The sequence below is a fragment of the Crassostrea angulata genome, chromosome 8 (genome assembly GCF_025612915.1).
Source record: "Crassostrea angulata isolate pt1a10 chromosome 8, ASM2561291v2, whole genome shotgun sequence".
Lineage (NCBI taxonomy): Eukaryota > Metazoa > Mollusca > Bivalvia > Ostreida > Ostreidae > Magallana > Magallana angulata.
The window spans coordinates 23699680-23715921 of NC_069118.1; the positions used below are offsets into that span (position 1 = coordinate 23699680).

Below are 16242 nucleotides of genomic sequence, written 5' to 3' on the forward strand. Positions count from 1 at the left end.
TTTATAAGGAAATTGCTCAGAAAAAAATATTGAGAAATATGCATGCACATCATTATGTATTTCCAATTGACCCCAGCTGCTGAATTTTCAGAATTGCAATTTTTACTTTCAGTAAACTCAAATCATCAGTTGAAAACGTCACACATCGGAATGAGATTATGACAAGCATATATTAGAGAGAATTGGTATATCTAATGATTCAGAAATAACGTCTAAAATCGTTAGCATATTACATGATGCATATACTTAAACACTGAAATCTGGAAAACAGATTGACTTAATCAAATTTATACAAGTGATAATGTGTCAAAATTCCGCGTAGCTATATATACATGTAGATACATGTATTTTACGTCAAATTCGATCCTCTATTGTTCAAAAATTGGGAACAATCAACAAAAGACACTTTATTTAATTTTGACGGTAAAGTACATACATGTACATGTAATCCGATAACTTATGATACGGAAGGGTGGTTTGCATGTTTTTTTTTTATTTTTGCTTGTTTTGTTTTTTGTTTTATAAACTTACGTGCATGTGCACTACACTGAAAGACTGTATTTTTACGTCAAACAGCTTCACTCTTTGAAAATACACGAGAAGGACCTGGTGTTTGGAAGGGGGGGGGGGATTGTAATCAGAATACACAAATTCTGATAAAAAAAATTCTGCATTATCAATAAATATAGCACCATTTAGCGTAATCATAATTATACTTGACATACTGGTGTCAAGAACTTGATTGATAAGGAAGGAAATAGCTACATATATATTTTCTAAAATCATTTTGCATTTTATAATACACTCATTAATTTATTGATTAATTTTTTTTTGTTTGAAAATGGACTAAAAAAAGCATGACGTATATTTTTGCGATAATGTGTAATAATACTCTACTACGTATGCTTGGCTAGAGACGCTAGTTGTTAATACTATTTCTTTTTACAGTATTTTAGATAATTCCCTGTATATTATTATAATAGTACAGAGAATTATCTTACGATGAAATTATTTTTAAAACCAGACGCCGGTTCGCTAGACTAGTACTCACTTTAATAATCAGATACATGTATAAGATAAATGTGTGGTACTACGAATATTAGTTTTGGACACCTACATATATAGTTAATATAACTATGATTTTGAAATTAAATAAATGTTATAAAATAAACGCAAAATCTAATCAATTTAAGTATGATTCAAAAAGGTTGAATCATTGTATGTTAGCGTCAAAAACCCATGGCCATTCTAGTTTACGATTACCGATCGTTAGATTACTCATGAATTTGTTCTCGTTTTCATAAATACATATGTACATATTTATTCTCAATCCACTAACGAAAAGCAATACCTATATTGTTTATGAATGTTTTAAATCGAATATCTTATAATGAAAAACAAACATGTAAACATTATATTGGTGATAGGCAAGGGTTTCCACACAAAAGTGTAAAGAGGCCAATCGGAATAGGCCATGAATTGTTCACGAAAACTAGAAATATTCTTTAAGTGGTCCACGCAGTCCCCAGTAATACGAGGCATGCCGTGGCCGTGGTTTTGGCAATGGCTATCTTAGAGAGGATAACACTGGAATTTGTCGCCCAAAACATTGTTGATGACCGTGAGTGATCAATTTGAATGTTACAGTAATATTCATGAATTAGTGTCATACGCAGATCTTGAATATATTTCCAGTGGAAGGGGGGGGGGGTGGTGGTGGTGGTGGTGGTCTTATTTCAGGAAAAGATGGTGTCCGAGGCATATTTTCGGTTATATTACTACAGAGTAACTGTTATCACCCTCTCTGTGTACTGTGTATAACCAGTCTTTGGTAATAATGTCTAACTGTTGAATAGTCTGTAAATTTCGGAATATTCAATTTTAGGGGGGGGGGGGGGTCGCCCCTCCTCCCTTCTAGAGCCGCGGATGGATGTAAATCACTTTGTTATTACACTAATCAATGTGAAAGTGATATATTTAATGTAGAATTTTTTCATTCGGAAAAACAGAAAAAAGAAAAATAGTATTTTTGTTGATGGGTCTTATATAGCCTGCTAAAAATATTCGTTATACTTTGTTTGAATATACGTGTATATAGATATGGACGCATTTTTATTAGATTACATGCAACAATTGTTAAAGTTGATAGAGCTCGGCTGAATTAAGAAAATACATGTATCTCCAAAAGCCTCCTTATCGCTAACACAAAGTTGGGACAAGATTTCCAAGTTTGCATGTCTGGATTTTTGAACACGGTTACCCTCCATAGTTTTGAACCCTAAAACCCAATAACTTCATAAAACATGAGTGACACAAAATGGTCGTGTATTATGGCATAACCGAAAAAACGGTATTGGCTGCGCCGCATAGTACATTTTAATTCATAGCATGTGCAACATAAAAAATGGTTTTTAAAAATGATGTTGTTTTAAAGTGTAAAAATTGGAAATAATATGAATATAAGTAATAACTTAAAGGAATCATTCTTTAAATATTATGAGATGATAATTTCGGTCGGAGCGTGGTCAAATCTATCATAAAGCACTTCGGGCTTAATTTGATTTGACCAAGCCCCTACCAAAATTATCACCTCATAATACTCAAAGAATGATTCCTTATTCCCTAAAGAAAAACAGCCGAATATTGTTGTATACCTTTATTTTTTCCTTAAAAAATAAAAAAGAAGACTCTGATATATGGTTGAAAGCACGCTAAGACGTCTTTGGTTCATGAGTGGGCTCCCACAGGAAGTAAACGCACCAGTAAACAATGTTAAATACCAGGAAAGTCACCGGGAACGCTATCCGGGAAATTCTGTCAATATTCCTCGCCTTCTCTCGTTCTTTAGAATACAGACTACCTAGCACTCCCGTCCTTTTGTTTCCACAATGCTGGTTTTGTGTTTGATGTGGTATTTTCTAGAGGGAAAAATGTCACGAGAAAAATCATCTTTTGAATAGTTAAAATGTATTAATGATTCATTTTCAATTAGGCTTCAAAGTGTTTCGGTAATGTTCTATATAAAACACATAGAGTATTTGTATACTACCTGACGAGAAAAAAGGCTGAGCTTGTATATATATAGGTCATGCAAACACCCGTTATCATGAATATTTTAAATCTGTTTGCTAGTTGCAAATTGAATTTATAGATTTTGTTTTGAAAAATGGTTCATATTTATTGAAATTATCCCATTATCTTAAGCTAAGCACCTTAGTTTTTACGATTTCGAATTTAATTTCAAAACAGAGTAAAAATTTAGTCTGTATACAAAACAAGAAGTTGTCATTTTAAAAAAAATCTGCGATCATTGATTTCAGTGGAAAACTTACATTTGATTTTTCTTCTGTCTCATCTTTAGAAAATATCGAATCAAACCGAGCATCTCCATTTTTATGAATAAACATGGGAAGATCCTGAATGGATTTTCTTCTGTTGGTAACGCGATAAGTCACATTCACATACGCAAACTCCAGCAATGCCGCGAACACAAAGAGCATGCACATAGCCAGCCAAACGTCCAAAGCCTTTATATAGGAGACTTTCTGTAGGTTGGAGAAGAAGGAAGTACTCTGGGTAGTGGTGGTCAGGACCGTGAGGAGTCCCAGGGATATTCTCGCGGGGACAGCGTCCACGGTCAGCCAGAAGTTGACCCAGGAGAGGACCACCACCAGGGCGCTGGGAACGTAGATCTGGGTGATGTAGTAGCCGTGGTTTCTACGGAGATGGATGTCCAGGAATATACAGGAGTAGTTGACTGAAAATATACAGGAGTATAGATGACTGAAAATATACATGATTAGTTGACTGGAAATATACAGGAGTGTAGATGACTGAAAATATACAAGGGTGTATATGACTGAAATATACAGGAGTAGTTTACTAAAAATATACAGGAATAATTGACTGAAAATATATAGGAGTAGTTGACTGAAAATATACAGGAGTATAGTTGACTGAAAATATATAGGAGTAGTTGACTGAAAATATACAGGAGTGTAGATGATGAAAATATACAGGAATAATTGACTAAAAATATACAAGAATAATTGACTGAAAATTTACAGGAATAATTGACTGAAAATATACAGGAGTGTAGATAACTGAAAATATACAGGATTACTTAAAACGTGAAAATATACAGGAGAAATTGTAGTTGACTAAAAATATAGAGGAGTAGTTGACTAAAATATACAGGTGAAGCTGATTGAAATTATACAGGAGTAGCTGACTGAAAATAAAGAGTAGTTGGATGACAATATAATGTACACAAGTAGTTAGATAAAAATGTACAGAAGTTAACTGAAAATATACAGTTAATAAAATTGACCGGTTATAATAATTTTGAATTAGTTGAAGACGAATGCATGCGCGAAAAAAGATAGTGGTGCTCCAGCTCCACTCCACCCAGTACAATTGTAGAATTACTGTGGAATCATTAAAATTCGTGGTGGCTCAATTTTCGTATTATACGTGTATATCCTTCCTCTACGAATTTACATCCTCGACGAAAACAAACAAATTTTGAAAGAGTTAATATAGTTTTCTAACTGAAACGGAATACCGACGCATCCGCGAAATTACATCCCCACGCATAAGGACCCCCCCCCCCCCCCCAAAAAAAAAAATAATAATAAAAAAAAATCCACGAAAATTGGCCCCAACGATTTATTATTCCACACTATACAATTCCCATAGTAACGTTTTAAATTTAATTTACTTGTTATCCCCCTTCCCTTTCTTAAAAAAATCTTCCATAAAAAGCCCGGATCTGCGTTTCTACTGCTAGGGATACTCATGTGCATGTATACATGTATATGTTATCATATACAAAAGGGTTGGTGAGGATAGATATTTGTTAAATGACAGATGTTTTAATTAAATATTAACATATACATTATACTGATTGCACAATGGCCATTTGACCCATGATGTTTGAATGTAAAAAATAACGTCTTGTGTAAACTCAGTTTTTTTTAAGTAAATTGATAAACGGTCGATTTTTTCCCCAATTTTCCATAATCAAAATAGGTTATTAAAATTTTGCAAAGGGAGATGAATGGAGGTTATGCCTGTACAATTCTCTTGAGAATAAACATGATAATGGACATTAATAAGGAAAGAAAATACAAGTGTCCGTGAATGTTGCAAAACAGAACACTCTAAAGTCTAAATGAATAATATTGAACTTAAAAAGTTAAAACATATACAATTTAAAATTCAACTGAGATCTTACTTTAAAATCTAAGTTAAAAATGACTTAAGTTTAAACTAATAATAACTTACTCCCCATAGAATCTTGCAAAAAAAAAATCAAAAGTTTAAATGAATAATATTGAACTTAAAAAGTTAAAATACAACTTAAAACTTACCTGAGTTATTACTTTGAAATCTAACTTATGCATGACTTAAATCTAAACTTATTACAACTTACTCCCCATGTAGAGTGTATCGCAGATGGAGGGGTGGTTCTTTTCTATTTCAAACTGAGGTAACTGGAGCGTGGGAGAGAACTCCACTGCCGGTGTTTTCCAGCGGACAACTAGGTTCTTCGCACTGTGAGCATCTACAGAACAGAATTACAGTATTTTTATACACAGTATCTTTGTTACTTGCACATTTAAAAAAAAAACAAATTCAGTTGCCAATAAATATGCATTCTACACTTGAATCTATTTTAGTCTTTTTGTATTTTTTGTCTCAAAATTTGTATACAAACATAGATTTAATTCACAACAGAATGATATGAATGTATGCAAACGGATATTACCTAAAATTTTAATGTTTTTTAACATTGTGATATAGTAAAGTATGAAATTAAAAAAAAGTATTACAAAAGAGAGGTAAAAGCAGATTGATCATTTTACAAATATGCAATAAAACATTGTGTTTGCATAATTTACATATATACAAGTCATGCTTTATGTATGTGAAACGTATTAAAACGACAATTGCACGCACATCTGTTTCCACTTACAGCTTTCCAACCTAAGACTACATATCTGACGGTCAAGTGGATACTTTTGTAAATTCATCATACACGAAAATACACCAGATATTCTACAAAAAAAAAATTATATGGTTACTTTTAAACATATCTAACGTAACAGTTAGATCATGTTAAGTAAAATTTACACGATTATGAAGAGGTGGAGGGAGCGAAGCGACCGAGCTCCTTCTTAATCGTGAAAAGTTTACTTAATATTACTTAACTTACTTAGAACTAACCCACTTTTTCATTGGCTGATCAATAGTTCTGCGCCAATAAGATAGTGTCTCTCTTTCGTTTACGACTCTTTTAGCTGTAAATCGAAATGTGACGTCACTGTGAACTTGGAGAAATTCTTAAGGAATAAAACCATCACTTACATGTAATAGAATATTTAGCGACTGTTGATTGGATGAAAAGTAGGTTATGCTCTAAATGAAAAAAAATTGAAAAAACAGAGAGCTTTATTATAAGCTAAAGTTCATGTGAAACTCGTCACGTGACTGCTGTTAATCGGTTTTTTCTTTTAAACTAGCAGGAAGTTCAGTTATAATCTTATTTTTACACGTGCACTGTGTACCTCGCACTGTACAAAACCAGTCCGTTCGGATACAAGTACATCATCTTATTTGGCACCGTGACGTCATGCATTGTGGCTTGCTTCTCGTTCACAAAGTACACATCTGGGACCCAGATCCTCTCCATGATTTTTGTGTCAAGTTCTATGACGTCAATACCGTACGATTCGTTGTACCTCAATCGTTCGTCTATCCAACGCTGCCGGAAGTAGAATGACATCGCGTAATCCTACAGAAACAAGCAGACCTATTCTTGATCTTCACAAAATGATAAACTATTAAGGGTAATAAATATGTACTTTAACTTACAACATATGCACCTCGCTTGCTAAGTATAACAATGTTGGAGCACTAAGAGTGGAATTTTTTGTAAAATGTTCAACAGTTTTAGAGATTTTTTTGAAGAATGCACTGTCGTTTAAAACAAATCCCTGTTGAGCACTTTGAGTAAAGATTGAGATGCTCATTAGCTTTCGTTGAAAGAATTTAATAGATATTTGTACTTAGTCTGTTAAATGTTGTTAAGCAATGACGGTTGTTTACAATATTGCCCGGCTGATTGTTGTTTTGCGCCTCTCGGGGATTTATGGGTTCGATCTTATGTCGTCTTGGCTCCAATACCACTTACAGTGGAAGCCGTATCAAACACAGAGCCCTCCTCTCTCTCTCTCTCTCTCTCTCTCTCTCTCTCTCTCTCTCTCTCTCTCTCTCTCACATTAAATCCAAGTTTTAATAAATGTCTTAGTTTTTTTCTTTTAACTTATATTAGTCTTTCAATAAAAATCCAAGCAAATCCTGGCCACTCTGGTAATGACTTTTGTCTTGTCACGTTTTTGTATTGGGCATCTTTTCTTTTGAACTTGGAAAAGACACAGTTTTTCCTATCCTCTTAACACTTCTAAATTAATATTTATAGCTATTTTGCAAATTACTGAAACAGGCAGAAAGGGAAAGATTTTAATCTTTTTGCGACGGAAGTCGGCAATATTTTGCGATTTTCTTTGATTTTCTTCCAGTACTCAATTCTTTTCAGATCATTAATCAGAAATATTTAAAAAGCGTTGACAACGAGTATAGCTGAAAAAACCGATTCAACCGTTTTCACGCCACTTTAAACGGAAAACTTTATTTATTATATTCACTTTGTATTTATATACCCCTGCTTGTCCTACATTCATTGACTTTACTATATATGGATTTCTTCGTTTTCCAGTGACTGAATCTTTTTACGGAGAATGCAGCGATAATTAAGGAACTTTCTTCGTGGGCAACCATTGCCTCCCCCCCCCCCCCCCTACACTCGACGTGAAAGATTACACGAGCGGTTGTCCTAATTTATACACCTCTAATTACATCTTCATGTATAATTACAGTCTCTGTTCTTCGAGCTAAAGTTGGCCATTTCAAGATTCCTGTTTAGATAAAGTCAGCAACTGTCTGCAAAACATGTTTTACAAATCGAACAGCAAACATTTTGGTGTGTTTTGTTCTACGTTCAAACACTTACCATATTTGTGTCTCTTATAGAATCGATACTTAGGATGTACAGTTGAATGATGTCAATGACCGGGCGACCTAAAGTTATAACCAAACAAATTAAACAATGTTAAGGCATCATCTTGATTTATTGTGATAAATTTTCTACTGTAATTTCGTTTCATAATGTAACAGAAACAAATGTACGTAAATACATGTAGAATGATTATTACGTTCGATAACTGAGGACTTTATTTACCACTTTTTTGAAGAAAAAAAGAAAATTATGAACCACTTTAAGGCCATTAACTGAATAATACACAATATTAGGTATATTGATATTTCCGTTAACCATAAACATGAATCTGTGAGTAATTGCTTGTCTGGTATGCAGGTAGTCTGAAAATTATAGATCGAAAACCAACTGCATAAAATATCCAAGTCTGCAAATCATGACAAAGGTTAGAAGGAGTGAATCATTTATCCAAAACTTTTTACATGTTGTTCACCGTTATAACCTCAATTTTAACACACAGACTTAATAAATACCCTTGTATTTATAGTAATTATATGTAGCTCAAATTCATTATTCAAAATATCAAGTGTACAAAATATATGTGTACACGTATAGTGGCAGTCAAAAAATTCGATTTTTAAAAACAAAACATGACCCGATTTGCTTGACCTTAATTACTTGGACATTCAAATGATTCGATCAGTCTATATGTAAATATAACCTGATCAATACAGTTAATCTAACACGTTCCGTTTAAGTATGCAATAGATCGTTGACTGTTGGTTTAGCTGATTGCAGTTATGATTATGTCCGATGTGTGACCAATTAACACTTATAGTGTTATGTAAATAAAAACATCGATATTGATTACGACCCGTTTTCTCGAGGCTTGTCACTCTTTCATATGTCGACGCGCTCGAAATGATTTTAATTTCATGGTATTTAAACTGTACTATTATGCCTAAACATCAGCTCCCACATACATATATACGAGACGTTCAATTTAAAATGTAGAGTCCAAACTAAAGTTAATAATGAACAGTGACTTTTGCACCGTGATAGATACATGAATTATACACGTGTATAGGATTTGATTAATGTTCTTATAAATAACATTTTATTGTTAGGATTACATCAGGGTTTTTTTTATCCTTAAAAAAAAACCCTAATGAAATTCATTAAAAAAATTCAATAAAAGATATAAAAATCATAATATAATTATATCAATCAGATTTTAATCAACTCTCCTATGCAGTTACTCAGACAAACTGAAAGTGAAACAGTGTTTGGACCTCAGCACAAATCATTGCCGCTGACAAGACTAAGTTCTTGAAAATAATTGATAAATTCGATGTACTGTATGCTAAAGCATTGTTTTTCAAGGAAACTTATCTATAAATTCCTTGAAAATAGTCAGATTTTAAATGGTACGAACATTTAAGTATTTTTTGTAGTCGTATGTATTCCTACGCCAGAGTTCAATATAGTCTTGTTCAACTCGACGCTCGGCTGTCTCCGTAAATCTTTGTCGGATATCAACGGTGTCTGCCGAGCGTTTGGTTGAACGAGACTAGAGTTCAATATTGCTTGGATCCAGACAATTTTCGAGAAATATTTCTATTACTGGTACATAGTTTGATTGAATTAATTTTATCTTTAAATATTATTTAACAAGGTTGATATGGGGGTTTCTCGACATTCTTGTCGAAAAAGGTCAAAAATTCATATCATAAAAATGTGCGTAATTCGAATTAGAAACTACATGTACTTGTCATATATACAAAATAACATATCATTGATTTTAAAATAAATAAACATCGACAAAATCAACTCCCGTCAGTTCTTCAGTACTTTGATTTAAAAAGTCATTACATGGACTTTAATGATTGTCATTAGCCTCATATTTATTGTGTGTCAGTCTGCCCACCCGTTTGCCTGTTTAACTGCGTTCTTTTTAAAGATTGCAAGCTTATCTTTAATAAAAACAAATCGATAAGAAAGCTAACGCAGAATGCATTTTAGAAATTGCCAGAGAATACTACGATTGCATTTTTACAGTTTCCTTGCACGGACATTGCGCAAATAATTTATTTACCTCTCTTTTGGTAAAATATATACAATATAATCAGACAAAATTTACGAATAAGCACCAGTCGAGGCAACTAAAAGAGAAATAATTATATGTATTTATGAATATAGGAGTATATATAAGAACATGTATAATAGTGAACAGTAATTCATACAAGTAAAACGTTCTCAACATATTTCAGTTGCCGTAATTTGCCATGCAACCTAACGAGGGGAAATCAAATAATTCAAAACACATCTTATTTTATTCAAATATTGAAATAATGAGCTATTTTCCCCCCTCATCACCCGGTCCTTGTAATCAATAATTTAAAAAATGTCAATGGATTTCATAAAAAGCAATGAAAAATATCAATCACAAAAAGTGTGTTTCCTTTTTTATTTTTTCGACCCGTCAGTGTTTTATTCTATAGCGCACAAAGTTTAAATCAACACAGAAACTGTTACAGAATAAGGCTATTGAAGTATCTAACTAGATTTGGAACGAAGAGAATATTCTAAGCTGCAGAAACATCATTGTAACCTTATGAATCAATATCCCAAGTCTTTTTTGAGTCATGAAATCATTAATTAAAAGCAATGATGTGCTGATCGCCTATAGAAACTCGAAAAGGAGGTCATAAAATGATGTAATAAAAAAGAGTAAAAACATGTGGCAACAACACATTTTTCTAAAATTTAGATATAGAAAATTGAATTTAAAAAAATTAAAAGGTAGATATAGTTATAACTAATATATATATATATATATATATATATATATATATATATATATATATATATATATATATATATATATATATATATATATATATATATATATGTGTGTGTGTGTGTGCGTGTGTGTGTCTGTGGGTGTGTGTCTTTTAGTTTCTCTCCAAAACCATGATGATTTTGATAATGCGTGTTTCAATGGCTAAAAGCCCCAAATCATACAAATGTATACCCTGAAATGAAAACATGTTAAACATGCAAAAGTTTTCAAAATTAATTGCAAGTACAAGATCTGTATATGCATGTATACAATAGTAGCTTATACACATTAAAAAGCAAATTCATATTGATTTAATCTACAGAAATTACTTGTAGAACTATAAAGTTAAGTTAGAAAACTGAACTTTTTTATTAGTCAAAGATTTTGTGAATAGTAAATATAAAGCAAATAATGTTCCGCTGGCAAATGCTATTGATCAAAGCACTATTTTCAAGTATATCAAATCACACGGAAAGCGATAGATGTAATACTTATGTGTGAAGATATATGCATATCTTTCACTCAGTTCCAATATGTGATGCTATTTCTATCACTCAATGCCAGCATGTGATGATTTTTCTTTTACTCACTTCCATTAAGTAATACAATTTCCAACAAGTACTGACCTGAGTATCTGAGGGATGCTGTTGGAAAGTTGAAGAAAAAAGTTACATGTAAACATACCCTCTAAAGCTTTTTTTCTAAATAACCACAACTTTTTCAACAAGGTCATGTACAAGTATATCAATAAGAGCAATGACACAAGTTAAGGGCATTGATTTATAAAATTTCATTTATTGCTTGACCAACATCGTAACATTGCTGAATCAGTGATGGTAACTGTAATTAAATCTTGTCTATAAGGAGGAATCTCTTAGAGATTCTTACATTTTTTTTTATCCGTATTGCTATTCTTTTCAGTCTTTTTTTCTGCTAACCCAAGACTCTCGTGCCAATCTGCATCTATTTATTAAATGACCGTCCAAAGGCCCGACCTATGGCCTTTACCTGTATTAATGCAAACATTCAAAAAGCGCATATGTATCAGGAGAGCCATGGATTAGTTCACTATTTAAAAAATCCAATGTCAAGTATTCGGAAAAATATCCCAGCACACTGCTTTCTTCTTTATTGGATTAAACGATAATCTTTCTTTGAGTTTGTTCTTAATTAATTCCTTTTGCACTTTACGGACAATCCTCTTTGATTTGTTTAGAACTCTAACTATGTGTCAATTCTTACTAAGCTGACAAGGGGTTAAATACTCCTGGATTATGAAGTCATTGGCATTACTCGTAGCTCATGCTGTATGTGTTAAGCTATGAGTGTACAAATATATAATTTTTAATGCAACATGATGATTTATTCTTATCATAATATCTTTATTTTAAATGCCGTCTAAATTCTAAATCAATAATATTTATGTTGGGGTGAGCAATTTGCATTTTTTCTTTCTTCTTCATCGGAAGCACCTACTGGCTTCTTTGTTACCAAATGAAATATATGAAATATGAAGAAAAAGATAGTATCTTATTTCAATATAAATAACCAATTTTAATTTCAAATGAACATTATCTTGAAAGAATAATTAAGAAAAACACACATATCAGTGAAGTATGTACAATGGGAAGATTATAGTATCTAAAAATAGGATATCCTAATATGATTAAAATTAATGTGTTCCTGTCCATAATATCTTTTATCAAACTATGCGCATGCAATTTGATTAATAAAAACATCCAGCTCTAGCTTTTTGTGCAAATATTTTTTTAAGATCTATCATGTGCCTAAAATATCAACGACGATTTAAAGATTAAAAAAGAATACTTTTAAAAACAATTTCAGTTAAGTTGTTAAGTTTCGATTCCTTTTTTGGTGTTTACTCTCATATTCCAGGACCAATGAAAAATAATTTATTAAAACACTATCAGTTTATTTGTTTTTAAAAATGTCATTTGAACGCACAACACTTCCTGTCATATAATAAATGATACGTTCAGAGGAGCAATAACAACAAAACCATTCTGTAATTCGTGTTATTTGTATAAAATATTTTTAGATACAGTAACAAATTAAACGATGTTAAACAGCGGAAGATGTCAATATTTACAAGTTGAGAAACATGCACTACTCAACACTCAGTCAATTCATTGTTTACAAAAAGGTCTTGAAAAGTGACTTAACCCCATCACTTTCGTATCGTGCAATCTCAATTTTAATATTGGATCGTTTACAGTTGACTGATTTTAGATAAAATGTATTTATAAAGGATAGAAAAAAATAATGCACATAAGCTTGGGTTCTATACAAACATATTAATATATGATGCTTACGTATAAATGCCTCCAGACTGTATGCATTAAGTGATTTTTCATCCCTCTCTCCGAAAAAAATCATGAAAGGGGCAATTGCAGAGCTCTGCCATTTAATCTTATTTTAGATAACTTTATGCCACACGATTCAGTCAAATGAATGGAAAAATTCCATCTCTTGACTGAATGCGATTACTGTGAATCTTTGTTATCCCTTTACCAGAAGAAGTCAACGTACGACATTCTTTGTGTTGACAAAATCATTATTAAATACCCTATTTACTTACATTTAAAGGAGTTGTGCCAATATTCATATTTCAGTTAATTAAAAAAGTTTCTGAAAACATTTTGTAGAAAACAAATAAAGCCCTTCTTTACTTAGCAGAAAAGTAAAAGTTTGCTCTCGGGATTTAACATTGTGGATTTTATATATAAACTGGTAAATTAATTATAGATATGTATTCATTTTTACGGGGATTGGGGAGGTGGGGGGGGGACTCACTTTTATCAAAGCTAGGTGATATCCAAGCATCGTAACCATCAAATAAAGAGTCCAATATATCTTTTCTGAAAAAAAAATATTATAATAGTTATAATTTTTTGATAATACACTGCTGTAAACCAGCCAATTAAAGAAAATATCGATTTTTTAAATGAATCAAATTCAACATTGACTTGTAATACAGGGAGATTAAATACTTTAAATATTTATTATATAATAATGTTGTAACCATATGTATCACCATTAAGTTTACAGATATATATTTACATCGATTGCATTTTCAGTATTGACATTCACAAAGGGGTTTTTAAAAAGATTTAAAGAAGATGTCAATCTTACCAATTATCATTAAAAGGAATATAAGTTTACAGATATATGCATTATGTTTGTATTTTTATTTTAGACTTACCTTGAAATGTTTGCAGCAGAAGTACTGTATTGTCCACATCCAAACAACAGGATTAAAAAGATACCAACAAGAAAACGGACGCTGTGCTCACATGCCGAGTAGTTTGAAGGGTAGCTCATTATTCTACCACCCCTTCTACTATATCAAGCTTTTACACCCACTAATAAAAGTGCAGTTAACTGTTTAATAAAAGTTCATTTAAAAATCCGCCATGGATAACTATGGACGGCGATACTCGTCGGCTGACGAAGGTATTTTAAAATTCTCAACCTGGTTAAGGTAATATTATCCTCTTTGCAAAGATCTTGAGTGTATTGCTTCGAGTCGTGTTTAGAAATGTCGTTCGGGTGTCCTCGGTATATAGCCTGTATGTAGCCTTTACAATCATGTTCGGATTACATATCTCCATTGTGTGAAGGCAAGTTGAGATTTTTGTCTTTGCAGAACACGAACATTTTATTCAGGATGCTCATTTTGCTAAAACTAAATGAAATCAGGGCTGTACTTAGTAGATGGTATCTGTTCTGAAAGCTTATATACGCATATTCCAGTGTAAAAGGTTATCTTTATGCTGCGTTCACGTATTAATGAACAACGAAGACTGAGGCATCAAGGTTCATTGATTTCTTTTTCGATTCCATTTTATGCCACCGCCACACCTGTTTCCTGTGACGAATTACATACATTTAGTCAATATGAATCTCGATTTGCTACCTATACAGTATCATTGCTGGTGTTGGGAGACGTGTCGGATTATGGAAATATGCCCCTGTTAGCATTTTAAATGTTTTGAATCATATATCATGTTCCTACGATACGTAAGGAAAACAGACAATAATACTACGAAAAAGATGGAGCATTACGTAAATATTTTAGTAATGTATGATATGTCTCGACTCAAACCGAACACCTTACAAACTTGGGATGCCTAGCCTGTTGTTAACACTTTATCCTTGCCAACCTTAGCTTTAGCTCTTAGTACACTAGAGTCAAATTTGCTGTCATCTTCTACGAGACATAGTAGATCAAAAGACTTAATGGAATATTCTATGCGCAGGAAAAAATGCACACATATATTGAAAAACGTTAAGGGCCCCATCTTCAAATGATTATCTTGGCAGATAAATTGGTGACAACTATTAACAGATTACAACAATTCATTTTCTTGCAAATAAATTTTATCGGCGAATGAATAATTAATGCATGGGCTTTTGATAAAGTACAGTATTACGTTTGTAATTTGGAATTTATCATTTTATCTTTATAAAAATAATTTTTTCCCAACAATCGATGTTTTTGGAAATGGTTTTCTTCCAAATCATGACAAAGACAACATTGTGTTTATAACTGGAATAATATTGAGTCCAAAAGCTGCACCTGTGTTAATTAAACAACCGAACGGCTAACAGAAAGGAAACTGAACTACAGAACTGTTTCATTCATTCGTTTATTCCTTATTTTATGTTAACTAGATGAAATCATGTGGTAATTATTAGAGGAAGAAAAATTTGAGGTGCACATGTCTTTTGCCAGCCGGTTTATAGAGACAATATCTGTGAACAAGTACAGATGCAACAAGATCAGAGTCACATTCCTGCTAGTCAGATTTTAGAAAAAGAAAATGAAAAAACCGTGAAAACTGCAACACTTTGAAATACTTTATTCCTCTGACAAAAAGAATATTCCAGAGCAATCTTCTTTCCCCATTTTTAACATATTTCAAGTTATGAAAAGAATCAGCTCAGTGTTGGTATACCGATATTTACGTAAAGTCGAGTTCTGAATGACCTTTTAATATAGCATGAGTATAGATCAAAATTACACTGGAATTTGAAAAAAGCCCTGATCATTAGAATGCTCTGAGGTAAAAATGAGAAAAAAAATTGTTGTGTAAAGAGGTCCCCAATGTCATAATGCTGACAGGGCAGGCTAATTGCGAGTAATGATTTTGAGAGATGGCTCTAAGTTATCAACCACCTAGTTAGATGTCATGTTGGTTGAATAGATCCGTTAATTTAAGTAAAAAAAAATCATTATCGTCTCTGATTTATGTGATTTTTTTTAGAATTAGTTACTATTCATTGTGTAAGATCCATTGACGTTGTCTTTGGTTTATTT

The 16242-nt window shown here is 32.3% G+C and overlaps 1 protein-coding gene across 2 annotated transcripts; it reads right to left on the reverse strand.

Annotated features, from left to right (window-relative positions):
- Window positions 1-2641: 2641 nt before the first annotated feature.
- LOC128158241 (glycine receptor subunit alpha-2-like) lies at window positions 2642-14846 on the reverse strand. 2 transcript variants are annotated; one of them, XM_052820995.1, is made up of 9 exons: window positions 14125-14846; window positions 13716-13780; window positions 11528-11545; window positions 8075-8142; window positions 6570-6796; window positions 5978-6060; window positions 5435-5566; window positions 3333-3757; window positions 2642-2918 (listed from the first exon to the last, which is right to left on the reverse strand). In XM_052820995.1, exons 1-9 carry the CDS (start codon window positions 14241-14243, stop codon window positions 2712-2714), a joined length of 1344 nt encoding a protein of 447 aa, XP_052676955.1. In that variant the 5' UTR covers window positions 14244-14846; the 3' UTR covers window positions 2642-2711. The 2 variants fall into 2 exon arrangements, with proteins under 2 accessions (XP_052676955.1, XP_052676956.1); XM_052820996.1 differs by lacking the exon at window positions 11528-11545.
- Window positions 14847-16242: the final 1396 nt, after the last annotated feature.

What these genes read in the sequence shown, in the direction of transcription:
- LOC128158241 (XM_052820995.1), bottom strand. Translation starts at nt 14,243, where the DNA reads ATGAGCTACCCTTCAAACTACTCGGCATGTGAGCACAGCGTCCGTTTT. An exon ending in CTATAAGAGACACAAATATG is followed by an intron (nt 6,797 to 8,074) that starts GTAAGTGTTTGA and finishes TTGTTTCTGTAG; the next exon opens with GATTACGCGATGTCATTCTA. An exon ending in AGACAGAAGAAAAATCAAAT is followed by an intron (nt 2,919 to 3,332) that starts GTAAGTTTTCCA and finishes TTTTCCCTCTAG; the next exon opens with AAAATACCACATCAAACACA.